At 33.4% G+C, this 13971-nt stretch overlaps 1 protein-coding gene across 6 annotated transcripts in view; it reads right to left on the reverse strand.

The window, feature by feature from the left end:
* Positions 1-13971, reverse strand: part of ATG5 (autophagy related 5) — a 126808-nt gene that overhangs the window by 96947 nt on the left and 15890 nt on the right. For 5 of the 6 annotated variants that reach the window (XM_025444464.3, XM_025444468.3, XM_025444465.3 and 2 more), the window contains exons 3-4: positions 11645-11772; positions 2129-2207 (exon numbers count right to left, since the gene is read on the reverse strand). In XM_025444464.3, coding sequence (XP_025300249.1) covers positions 2129-2207; positions 11645-11772 — 207 coding nt within the window. The remainder of the gene's footprint in view (positions 1-2128; positions 2208-11644; positions 11773-13971) is intronic. The other variant, XM_035697988.2, reaches the window with a different exon arrangement.

Here is a 13971-nt window from a genome sequence, read left to right on the forward strand (position 1 = left end):
ATCTTTTCTAAATGTTGACACATTACATAAAATTTCTTAAGAATCAGATCTGTTAAATAACCACCAATCTCATCAGAAAATTGTTTTAAGAATAATATAGTTGTCAAGGTCATGGTAGCAGATATGTTCTCCAAAATTCTGATTTTCACTTAGAAGTACATTTTATCACTGGCAACAAATACTGTCGTCATTGCAATGAGAGATTCACTTTATTTAAGAAACTGTCTTACAAATATCCAAGTCTGAATAAACACACTTTGTATCAGTCACTCTTTCAAATAAAAAATGGTGTTTTATGAAAAAAGTGGCTTGTTCACCTTGACTTCAAACAAGGGCATAAGTGCTTTTCCTTAAGACAACCATCACAGTTGACATACAGCAGGGTGCTTTATATGTACCCTCCATTTCAACACATAGGAGATTAAAAAGACATGTACTGAAGAGTTAAGATTAATATTAATCAATAATTTGTACTGCTTCATCCAGAACAGTCTTAAGTGAAACTGATGTTCTTCCTACTGTTAAGTGTGTGGCAGTGAAGAATAAAATAACCACTTGCACAGTGTGGTGCACTGCCCGGCTTTGTGCTTTGGTGCCAAGAGTTTTACCCACTATCTCTTTTGCAGATCAGTACAAACGTAAACACAGAGGAAAGGGTAAACAGCATCTTATTATTATGATGGAAACAGATTTGACCTCAGGGATCCTTTGAAAGAGCTTTGGGTACCCCTATGGATCCACAGACTGCTTACACTAAAACAAGCATAACAATTCTAAGCCTTTCCTATTATTATTACAATCTACTGATTCAGTCAGTCAGTAATTACAGAGGGTTTGGTATGTAGTGCCAGGTAGGTACTATAAAGTGTCACAGTGTTTGTCTTTGTGTCATTCACTCATGTATCTATCCCAAGCTTCTAGAACAGTGCCTGGCTGGTGCACAGCAGGTTTCTGATATTTGTTGAATCAATAAATAAATGGGCAGCTATGATATATTTTAACTTAGATTCTAAATGCTTAGAATGCATCTCTCTCATATAAATAATCTAATTATGAAAATTATTTTTCAACATAATGGGAAAAACTAACATGTTAGGCAATATGGAACCTCTACAGTCATTATACTTGGAGTAGTTTTATTTTCATACAGGTCTAAACTTAAATTATTATATATACAGGCAGTCTTTGCTTTGCATGGTACCATGGTAACTGAAAGTCATGCACATCAGAACCATATCCTCACTTTGGTTCCATGGTAACTAAATTCTGTAGTAACATGGTACTGTGCAAAGCACATTAGTATAAAAGACAGGGAAATAAATGCCAATGACCCATACACTCAATTTTAGCAAAATGGGAAGGAAAGTATCTTAGGAAGAATGGGTGAGCAATCTTTGGGCAGTGACTGAATGAGTGCCCCCTACAGGAAAGCAAATTAGACACCTAAAATGACTTTTCAAGTTCTTAACATGCTTCACTCCCACAATCCATCGCCCTTTGAGAATCACTGCCTGGTGATGAACTAATTAATAGAGGTATTTCAATCCTTCAGTGGTATTTGTGAATTGCTTAGGGAGCAAGACCTGAAGAATCAAGGTGGTAAAGGGGAAAGACAGACTACTTTATGAACTATTAGGACAATATTAAGTTACAATAAATCTGGACTGGTCTTAAAAACTACAGGAACTGAAATTTCTCAAAACATACTCAGATCAAGCCTTTGGACTTCTGTGTCCTAACCCTTCTCACAATTCAATCGTATTAGCCTTAGAGTTACTCAACAGTATTAAGTTGTACTCCTCCCCACTCCCATGCCCACATCTAAACTCAGGATTTTATTCTATTTGATTTTTTTAAATGAATATATAAATATTCCAAAATATTACAAATTTTAAACATAGTGTATTCAGCTCCAGCAAATAGGCATTTATACATTAAGTGTTTAAATGGCTCTGCCAAGAGTTAGGAATAAACTCAAAGATATATGTATGAACACTAGCGGCAGCTTAGCATTAAAAAAATGTGTCATAGAAGCAATATACAACTTCACTTAAAAAAAAATTCTACTCCAAGTCTACTTACTAAGTACCACAAATGGGAGAAATGGGAAATGCTATTTAAACTATACCTTAAAATGTACTGTGATGTTCCAAGGAAGAGCTGAACTTGATGCAAGAAGATCAAATAGCAAACCAATTGGATAATGCCTAAAAATGAAAGAGTACGTTTTAAGAAAGAATATTTTAAAGTTATAACTACAACTCCAAAATAAATTTCAGCACATATTGTAACATCAAATATCAGGGGCCTTTACCCACAAATCATAGAACACAGTTAACTGCCTAAGCTAATATGGTAGAGTTTCCCCGTATCAGTTTTCTTCTAAGCATTTCATTCCCCAATGAAACCTCAATATACATAATGGAATTGTGCCAAAGCATCTTTTATCAGCCATGACAACTGTTAGATCACAGTACTGCAGTATCTGATTATTATCCCAGTATTCACATTGGACAACAGTTTTTTAAAGCTTAAACATATTAAAAAAATTTTTAAACCTAAAATATTAGAAAATTTTAAGAACTAAGAAAAGCGCCTCAAAAAGGCATGCAATCATCCCTTTTGTGGTTATTACTATTAACACTATGGAATGTCTTTTATTTATGCATATATATATAAATATAGATTAGGCTTCTTTTACAAAACACTATAACCTGCTTTTTTCATAAAACAGCACATCAACATTTTCCAAAGTCACTGAATACTTTTCTGCAACCTCAGACTAAAGTTTTTTACAAAAACAAATTTTGGACTTCCTAAATAAGAGAACATTTCCTAATATAATCATTACTCACAATGAAGCAAATTATTTAGCAATAAACAAAGGTTAATAATACAAACCTTGCAGATTTCAATGAACAAATCTTACATGTTAAATCATCCTTTTAAAGAATCTAAAGTGGCTTAAATAATGAAACAGAATTAAACAATACTTCCAATAAAAGCAAAAAGAAGACTACTTGGTGTCATGCACAATCCTGTTCTCTTGATGTTAGTGAGTTATTCCTAGATTTAGAAGCTGAAAAATTTGGCAATACATCTAATTCCCCTAAAAATGAGTGACCAAATACATTGCCTAACCAAGATTCAAATATTAACTAATATTAGTTATTTTTGCTTACATCTACATAATACAATTGTAAAAATCACTAGAGATCATGTATTATTTAGAAAGAATTTAGAATGAATGCCCTACTAGTAAAATAAAAGGTGGGTATTTTTAGTCATGTATGTGTTGTATCTCTTAATAATAACCCTTAAACTACTCTTATTTGAAAGTTGGCGTCTAACACAAATCTTTCATAACCAAATATGAATACTGAAGGAAATTTTGGACTACCAAGTAATAGAATGATTCATTCAGAAACATTTCAGAAACTAGAAAAAATCCTTGGTCAAAAATTAAAATAAAAATAATATTCTGAAAAACAAAAATACTGCATTACATAAAGTTATACGTTCTATCCAACTCTGGTCCTTCTCTCTGAACTTCCTAAAATTGTACAAGCTTTACATAATGTCTTGCATTTTTTACAAAAACAGACTTTTTCAGTCCTCATTCTATTCCAGGAACTCTATTTCATTATTCTAGGAATTATTTAATATTATTTATCAATTATTCCCAACTATGCTTAAAAAAGGGGCATCTGGGTGGCTCGGTGGTTGAGTGTCTGCCTTTGGCTCAGGACGTGATCCCAGGGTCCTGGGATCGAGTCCCACATTGGGCTCCCCATGAGCTCCTCCCTCTGCCTGTGTCTTTCCCTCTCTCTCGAATAAATAAATAAAATCTTAAAAAACAAAAAAAAAGATGAAAATAGTGACAATTTGGAAAAATAATGGCATCCTAGAAGGATGATATGATATTGTGTCCTTCCATTTTCTCATTGTTTCATCTAAAATATTACATCAGGGACATCTGGGTGGCTCAGCGATTGAGGGGCTGTCTTTGGCTCAAGTCATGATCCTGGGGTTCCGGGATCAAGTCCTGCACTGGACTCCCTGCATGGAGTCTGTTTCCCCCTCTGCCAATGTCTCTGCCTCTCTCTCTCATGAATAAATAAATAAAATCCTTTAAAAAATGAAATAAAATAAAATATTGCATCATATTTCAAGGAAGTATAAAGTAAGGATGTAGACCCCATCTTTGGAGTCTGTTTTTATCTATCTTAATACAGCTGAAAATTCAAAATGTCTTATTTTCCATGCATAATGGGAAAAAAAGGAAAATTGACAAGGGAAGATGTTACTCAATTATTAGATAAATCAGAAGGTTTTTACAGAGACAGCAATACTTTAGACTTCAATGACAGTGATAAAATTGATCATGTAATTGAAATCTCAGACTATGAGTCATTAGATGATATTCTAGGTGAATTTTCCAGAATTCAAAAACTAATGAATGAACAATATATTTCTAAAGACATGGCATTCTTATCCACTTAGTTATTCAATGGCAATAATTTCATCATACATTATTTTATGACAAGAACCTGGAGTACTATGTTCAAAAGATGTGTGATAGGATTTTTTTTTATCTTTTATGCTATTTGTGCACAATTTACCTGATAGTAAGTGATCAAGAGCTAAAGGCAAATTTGTACTAAAGATGACTGGAAGGAATTATATGATGTAGAAATGAACAAGTACTGAGCTGATCATTCTAATTGGTGATTACTAACGTAAACAAATATTTTACCACAAAATCATGACCTGTCAAAAGTTTAAAAATTTCTTCAAGCATAGCTGGTAAGTACATGAGCCAGAAGTCACAATAAGTTAGAACCTCTTATAGGTTTATGTGAATGCATGACAACGAATGAGTAGTTGTATTCAGAAGACATTGTCCATTTCCGGTATCTATACTTTTAAACCCAGGAAAATATGGAATATAAATCTGAATTTGCTGTATCTAAATGTTTTTTAAAATTGCTAATAAGTTGTCACTATTCTATTATATTTCTCTTAGTTATTTACAAAACGACTTAAGTAGGGTGCCTGGGTGGCTCAGTCTGTTAAGCATTTGACTTTGGCTCAGGTCATGACCCTGGAGTCCCAGGATCAAGCCCAGCATTGGGCTCCCTGCTTAGTGGGGAAGATGCTTCTTCCTCTCCCTCTGCCCCTCCCTCTGCTCCTACTCTCTCTCTCTCTCAAATATATAAATAAAATCTTTAACAAAAAATGACAAGTATATATAATTTTTTAAAGTTCACTGGTCTCTGACCAGTAAATGATAACTCTTTTTTTCTGAATATACTAAAGATTAAGATGAAATTTAAGTATAATAGTTTCTAATACTTACATTTAATTATAAATGTATGTAAAGTATTAACACAAAAGCATTCTAAAATATAATTACAGGGGATCCCAGGGTGGCGCAGCAGTTTAGCACCTGCCTTTGGCCCAAGGCCTGATCCTGGAATCCAGGATCGAATCCCACATTGGGTTCCTGGCATGGAGCCTGCTTCTCCCTCTGCCTGTGTCTCTGCTCCTCTCTCTCTCTCTCTGTCTTTCATGAATAAATAAAAATCTTTAAAAAAAAAAAAGAAATGTTTAAAATAGAATTACCAATAATTATCCTGTAACAATCTTTAAAAATAAAACTGCACCAGAAAGAACTATTTTCTTTACATATAGACTTCTATTATCAAAATCTGTATGTATAGGGATCCCTGGGTGGCGCAGCGGTTTGGCGCCTGCCTTTGACCCAGGGCGCGATCCTGGAGACCCGGGATCGAATCCCACGTTGGGCTCCCAGTGCATGGAGCCTGCTTCTCCCTCTGCCTATGTCTCTGCCTCTCTCTCTCTCTCTCTGTGTGACTATCGTAAATAAATAAAATTTTTTTTAAAAATCTGTATGTATAGCTTTTATGTGACTCAATGTAGATGTTTATGTCAGAATGATTTTGATGCGGATACTAACTCTAAACAAATATACCACCTGAATTAACTGGTTCCAAGAGTGCTTATTCCTGATGAGTCTATTAATATGCAAGAAAGGGCAGCCCCAGTGGCTCAGCCGTGTAGCGCTGCCTTCGGCCCAGGGCCCTGGAGACCCGGGATCGAGACCAGCGTCGGGCTCCCTGCATGGAGCCTGCTTCTCCCTCTGCCTTCTCTCTCTCTGTCTCTAATGAATAAAATCATTTATTTAAAAAAAATATGCAAGAAAATATTTAACAGAAAACAGAATTGGCAAAAATTAAAGGTACTGAATCTCTCTTACACTATAATCTGATTTACATCAAGGGTTTCAAAAGTACTAATTTGTACAACTCCTCTAAACAGATATTCTACATAGTTTTGTCAGGAGGCTCCTAACCCACAACATAGAAACCACATAAGCCATAACTGTAAGTAAATCATAATGTAACCATTTATCTGTTATGTTGCTCTCCTGCCAATCTAACCTAAATTTAACAAAAAGGAAGTGGTGAGGATATGAACCTGGAATATATCCCAGAAGAAGATCCAACTAGTAAAGGTTCAATCTACTGCCCAATAAAAACTGACTGTACCAGAATAGTTAGTCTTAGGTCTATTTTCACATTTTATTCATTTTCTTTCTCTTCCTTAAACTGCTCTAGTCTATTCTAAATTCAATTCTCAAAATGAGTAATATTTTCATTTTTCTTTGCATAAGCTGTTTCTTCTTTACCCTTTCATTACTGCTAAAATACATACACACATACTGGCCACATGTATAGCAATAACGGATATGTTCCTAAGTCAGCCAAGGGTGCTCTCAGTAGTTTAAACATCTGGAGTCATATTGAGCAAAGCAACATTGTAACACAGCATTGAAAGAAAGCTCCCCATATATTAGAGAGAACTATTGTCTTACTCCATTTCACTGAAATAAATGCATCCTATTCATAAGCCTACTAGTGATTCACTGGAAACAGGATTATATTTCACTGAATAAAAAAGGGTGCAAATCGGGATGCCTGGGTGGCTCAGTCAGTCAGTTAAGCATCTGACTCTTGATCTCAGCTCAGGTCTTGATCTCAGGGTGGTGAGAACAAGCCCCACATCTAAAAAGTAATAATAATAAAGCATGCAACTCAAATGTACACCAAAGTAACTTAATGATTACAATCAATTTTTCCTTGCTTTACCTATAGAACACAAACAATTGTAAATTACCACTGTGTTTCACAGCTTTCTAAACCTACTCTTATGCATGAAAAAGTACAAAAATACTCAAGGGGATACTACATGTCTCAAATGCAAAATTTCACATTTCAAAATTCAAGTTTATAGAATTTATAAAATTTTAGAAATTCAGGGGATGCCTGGGTGGCTCAGTGGATCCGGGATCAAGTCCCACATCGGGCTCCTTGCAGGGAGCCTGCTTCTCCCTCTGCCTGTCTCTGCCTCTCTCTGTGGGTCGCTCATGAATAAATAAATAAAATCTTTTTTAAAAAAAGAAAAATTTTAGAAATTCACAACCTTAGAAAAAAGACAAGGCATAAGAGAGAAGAGTATTTATGATTAAGAGGTTATTTGTTAAAATTTACTTTTGAAACCAGATAGATACAGTATTAAATTCTGGGTCATTCTGTTATGTCTATGTTTAAGATTAACATCAGTGTTTGCTGCTCTTTTTTTTTTTTTTTTTTTTTTTAATTCTAAAGGTAGTTTCAACTTCTTTCTTTCAACAACCAGTCCTGAAAATAAGTCAGGTTATACAAAATAATAATAATATTCTATTAGTGACACTTGCTTTTATAGTTGACAAAAAAGAAAGGCTTTTTCTAAAATTTATACTGAAGGCCTAAGATCTAACCAATATTACAGCATATAAACAAAGTGTTCTTTTTTTTAATTTATTTTTTATTTTTTTTTTTCAAAGTGTTCTTTAAAAGAACCAGGAACTGTTCTCTTGAAATAAGTCTAATATAAAAGTAACAAATACAAACTTTGAACATTTAATTTATGGTAAAAAGAACCATCACCTTTTAAAATGCAATGTTAGAGCACCCTCTGGTGACTAATGAACTCAAATCACTCCAAAAAAAAAAAAAAAAATCCTTGCATTGAGTTAGATCAGCACTTTCTATTTGCCCCGTAATTTTTAAAACTTAAGGAGACAAAGGACTGTAGAGGATAAAACACTAATCAAATAAAGCCCCCTCAGATTCTCTATACAAATCAACAATATATTAAGTATTCATTATGTGTATACCACTGTTCTTAAATATCTTTCAATTCTAATATGGACAAATAAGATAAGCAATTTAGAGAGAACATACAGATTTGAAGAAAATAACAACTAACAAGTACAATATCAGCAGGTGTGGTACAAAGAGCCCTGAACTGAGACTTTCGAAATCTGGTCCTAGTCACTCATTTGAGCAAGTTTATTTTATATATTTGAGCCTCATTTTCTCAATAAAAAGAAGGGACTAATTTAGATTCATTCACCCACTGAACAAACATTTACTTTGCACCTCTTATGTACTATTGCTTAAGGTACAAAAGCCCATGCTCAAATATCTCATGCAGATATTTAAACAATTATAAAAATAAATACGAATAGCTGGAGTTACAGAGTAAGAAGGAATTTCAATTTATGCTCTTTCTTCTTTTATGAATTGTCTAAACTGGTATTTGATTTCCTTTCTCACCTGGATTTATTTAAAACTCCAAAGAATCAAGTATAAGAAAGATGTTATCACCCTATTCACATAACTGCTCCTCTTAAGACACGTGCATGGTCTCAAAAGTCCAAGTCCTACAAAATTTCAGTGGTAGCTCCTTCCCTATAATGATTATCCTAACATATGAAGCCCATTGCTTAAATGTCAGGTAGATATTGATAGTTTATGCCTCCTTTAACACAGGAAGAGGACTCCTTTAACATAGGAGAAAATTGCTATCGTTGGGAGCAAAAAGAGAAAAGATCAAGACTTAGCTCAGAGGTCCTGGATTACATTCATGCCTCTGGAAGCTATTCGTCCATCAAATATATGGAGTACCTAACAATGTAGTAGTTGGTCCCCCTTATCCACGGGGGATATGTTCTAAGACTGCCCCAGGTATGCCTGAAACCGCAAGTAGTACCAAACTCTACATACACTGTGTTTTCTCCTAAACATACATACTTACATACCTATGATAAAGTTTCATTTATAAAGTAGGCACAGTAAGAGACTAACAATAACTTAAAATTATAACAAAATTTATAATAATAAAAGTTACGTGAATGCGTTTTCTCTCAAAGTATCTTACTGTACTATACTCACCCTTCTTGTGATAATGTGAAATGATAAAAATGCCTACGTGATGAGATGAGATGAGGTGAGGTGAGGTGAATGACATAAGCATTATGACATAGTGTTACACTACTACTGCCAACCTTCTAACAGTATGTCAGAGGAGGATCATCTCCTTCTAGATCATGGCTGACTGAGGGGAAATGAAATTACAGAATGCAAAACCACAGATAAAGGGGGAGTACTGTACTAAAGGAAAAGTTTTATCAAAAGTCATTAAATACAACAAGCTCATAGCAACACGTAACTATAAAAGTGGTATCACACATAAAACATTAACACCTCAAAACCTAAAACAAAGATAGTGAACACAATTACTTTCACATAAGCTCTCTAAAAGGAAAAATAAATTTTTTACTCTTTAATAAAAGACTCTCCGATAAATACTGACAAAGTAAGAACATTATATATTTAAGCCAAAATCATTACTCTGTAGTAACAGGGAGCAAAAGTCAAAACATTATTCACTGATATAGAATACAAACTCAGAGGATACAAAACATATGAAATACAAAAATAACCGCCACACAGGATGGATTAAAACAGCAGCTGAAGGATGATGGCTAAGCAATCGTTTACTTATAAAAGTTAAATTGAAGTTTCCCATCTTTTCCAGAGTTTCTCCTTTGGGAGTGGTTTTGTATCCCTCCACCCCAAGACATCTGGCAGCATTTTATAATAATCACGTACTATAAATAATCACTAGAGGGAATGCTACTAGCACTAGCAGGTAGAGGCCAAGGCTGCTGCTAAAAATCCTATAATGTACAGGGTAGCCCTCCCACAACAAAAAATTATGTAGGCCAAAATGTCAATAGAGCCCTCGTTAAGAAGCCCTACTTTACACTGATAAAACTGAAAAGCCTAGTGTCAGTCATGAATTCTTTACAATAATGTGTAACTAATACACATAAAGCAATGCAATTTCAATATCTAACTATAATACAGATAGAACTGTCAAGAATATAGATATATCCTATATATCCTACTCACCCACAATCTTTCCCCCTCCCTTTCCCTCTACTCTCCTGATCCTTGCTCCTCTTACACTTCTTTTAAGCCACCTTCCCATTCCAAAACCTCCAATTCTTCTGAGAAATAAAAAGAAACAGAAAACATTGACTTATCTATGCTGCCTGAGGTCTAGAACTATTCAAGAGTCATGAGTCTGATATATGATCATGAAGCTCGTCAATACTGTTTTTATTTAAAAATGAATGCTATAAAGAACTTTGTCATCCTTTCCCAGGACTGCCTCAAAAGGTTGGGAGACATGACCTATAACTCAATACAAAATCTCCTTGCTTCCAAATCAATACAAAATATCACTTTGTATGTTTCTAAACCATTACGAAAAATCTACTCACTTGTGAGAATTCATCAACACGAAGTGAGTTCCAAAAGTTCACTCCTTATTTCTATGTGATACTTATATTCAAGTCAGCTGCATTTATTAAACATCTACTAGCTTCCTTTTTTATGAATCTCTTTTAAAACTCATTTTAATACTCCCAGATTTAGAAAGCAAGTCTACTTTTAACCTATTTATATTTTTCATAGTTTTTTTTTTTTTTTTCATAGTTAAGTCTTGACATTTTCATTCAACTACATTCATATGGCAGCATTTCAACACCTGTATCTCAGCATACTTTGAACCATTTTTTATATTCTTCTCTATAATTTGTCCAATTTCATAAAATATTTTTGGAAGCACAATTTACAAACTCCCAGTAACAGAGGAAGTACAAAAATACATCATCTCTACATGGATAAGCCCAGATTCAGGATTTATTTTTAATACACTTCTTAAGAATTATACAATATCTAAATTATTTTTCACCTAAAAAGGAAATCAAGGCTAGATAAAATATGCATACGGCACATGATCAACTAAATGTGGCAATCAGTTTGAAAGATGCCATTTTAGGTAATCATGTATATATAAAGATCTGTTATAAAAATTTTGGATATAGAAACAAAATTGAATAGTGTCATAGAGTGACTTATTCATAAGGGACTCTTAAACATATCTGGAAAAAAGGAAAAAACCATAGCCAAATACACTATTATTATGCCATAGAAAAATCTATTGTTGAAAATATATACAAATTGGTCCAATCTCCCATGCATCCAAAAGAAGGTAGGAATATTTTCAGTAAAATATTTGAATAATAGTTTAAAATTCACTGTATTATATGAGCTAGACTAGTGATTTTTTCTTTATATAACTTTTTAAAAATTGCTTCAGGGCACTATACCTTCATAAAGCTAGCATATACTCAATGCTTAATAATGCAGAAAAATTCACTCACCATTTCAGTGGTGTGCCTTCATATTCAAACCATATCTCACTAATGTCTTCTTGTCTCATAACCTTCTGAAAGTGCTTTTTCACTTTGTCAGTTACCAACGTCAAATAACTTACTCTTGGCAAAAGCAACTGAAATGAAAATTTGTAAAACCGTATTTATTTACTATTTTTTCAAAAAAATAAATACTAAGTAGGTTTTTGAATTTTAAGGAAAAACAGCCATGTTCTTTGCATTATTTTGAATATTCCACACAAACTCAACTGCTTTTTATAGTAATTCAAAGGCTAAAGGTTAAGACTTTAAATTTCTTATGAGGTCATTACTTTAAGTACAGTTCATAGCATAAGTACCTAGAATAAACAATACAAATCTATCTAAAATCTCTCTGTAATACTTTTATCCAAATAAAAAAACAGTAATCAGATGTCACGCTATTTAGGATACTTGTTATTTCTATGAAATTAAAAAATTAGTTTGATTCACCTGAATTAAATTGTTTTGAGAAAATAATAAACTCAGTCCTAATGTACATCTTGACTTATCAATCAGATAAGTCTTCTCAATTGGTCCATCATGTTTTGATAATCTACCATGTATTAGCTTAGTTGTAATGAAGAACACTAAGACAAAGATAAATCTGTCCTCTCTATATGACGTTAAAATAAAGGTAAAAAAAGTTTTCAAAGAAAGTACTTACAAAAATACTTCAGTGTAGCTACAGAAAAGACTTTAAAAGTCAAATAGAAATTTTTATTTGAAGAATAGGGGCCCACTATGATACCATGAATAAAAGATGGCACAATGAGAAGCTATTTGAGGAATATTCTAGCAGTGGTACGTTAAGAGACTGAAAGAAAATTATAAACTGGAAATCTGTTAAGGAAATATTACATGAAGGGATGAGTGTGAAGGAATGGAAAGATGAAAAAGGTCTGGAAATCAGAACAGATTTTAGTTATTACTGAACAAGAAACTGAAAGAAAGAAAAAAGTTAAAGATGACCATTGAGGTACACATTTAAATCTTTAAAGGGCAGTAAGGCACAAGTTTAAGGTATAATGCTGTAAACTGGTGATCCTGCCACTGTCCAGCAACTCCCTCAATTCTGTCTTTATGAAGCCGAGGAGGGAATGCTGGACTAGGTAAAGCCTCAAATGGCATAGTTATGAAGGCCATCGTTGTTTTTCTCCCACCAAAAGATACCAAGAAAGAAAACGTAAGAACGCATTTAAGAAAATTGGTTAGAGTTTTATAAAGAACACACAGTGGATAAAAGGAGGAAAGTGGCAAAAATTCACGTTTTCCCAGAAGATACTCTAACTTCTTAGAGTATCTTGCTTTTCTAAGCTTCTGTCTTTTGCTGATAAAACTGTTTTGTTACTCTTTCAGGTGCTTTTGAGAGGCTAATTCTGCATCATTTTTCATGCTGTTTATTCAAAGTTATGTCTTTTGGTCAATAAACCAAGTAGAATTACGGGGCTGGGGAATACATACAAATGGAAATACTTTGAGTAAAGGACTAAGATCAAGGTAACAGGTCCCAATTAGGCAAGAGAACATGACAGTGGTCCTGAGGACAACTGGGTACAAGGGGTAGGAAGTAGCTGGCATGCTCCAGTATGGAATAAAAGGTACTTATTAATACTAGAAACAAGCTTTTGGATAGCAATGTGGAGTCAACAAAATAGAAGTTCCTCTTTTATAAAGAAATAACCAGAATATAGATTAGGGAAGAAAAGAAAAAGGAAACTAATACTGTGTAGAAGAAAAAGCACTAGTTGTTTTACAGAAAATAGTATCACCTCTATTTTACATGCAGTTTAAATAACTTGCCAAAATCACATTCTATTAAATAAATGGCAAAAAAGATTCAATAAGATCAGAAATGATAGAATCAAATATAGATGTAACACGGATGTCTCTAAGAAATTAAAACAGCATGATTAAATAGCCATTTTTTAAAAATAAATAATTATACAGTTGACCCTTGAACAGCATGGTAATTTGGAGTGCCAACACCCACACAGTTCAAAACTCCACATATAACTTTTGACTCCCCCAAAAACTAACTACTAATAGCCAACCATTGACTTTACTAATAACATAAATGTCAATTAACAGATATTTTGTATGTTATATGTATTTTATACTGTAGTCTTACAATACAATAAAGAAAATGCTATTAAGAAAATCATAAGAAAAAAAAAAAAAGAAAATCATAAGGAAAAGAAAATACATTTACAGTACTGGGCTGTAAAAAAAAAAAAAATTTAAAAAGAAAAACAGCATAAGCACATCCACACAGTTTAAACCTGTTAAGAGTCAAC

The sequence above is a fragment of the Canis lupus genome, chromosome 12 (genome assembly GCF_003254725.2).
Source record: "Canis lupus dingo isolate Sandy chromosome 12, ASM325472v2, whole genome shotgun sequence".
Taxonomy (NCBI): domain Eukaryota; kingdom Metazoa; phylum Chordata; class Mammalia; order Carnivora; family Canidae; genus Canis; species Canis lupus.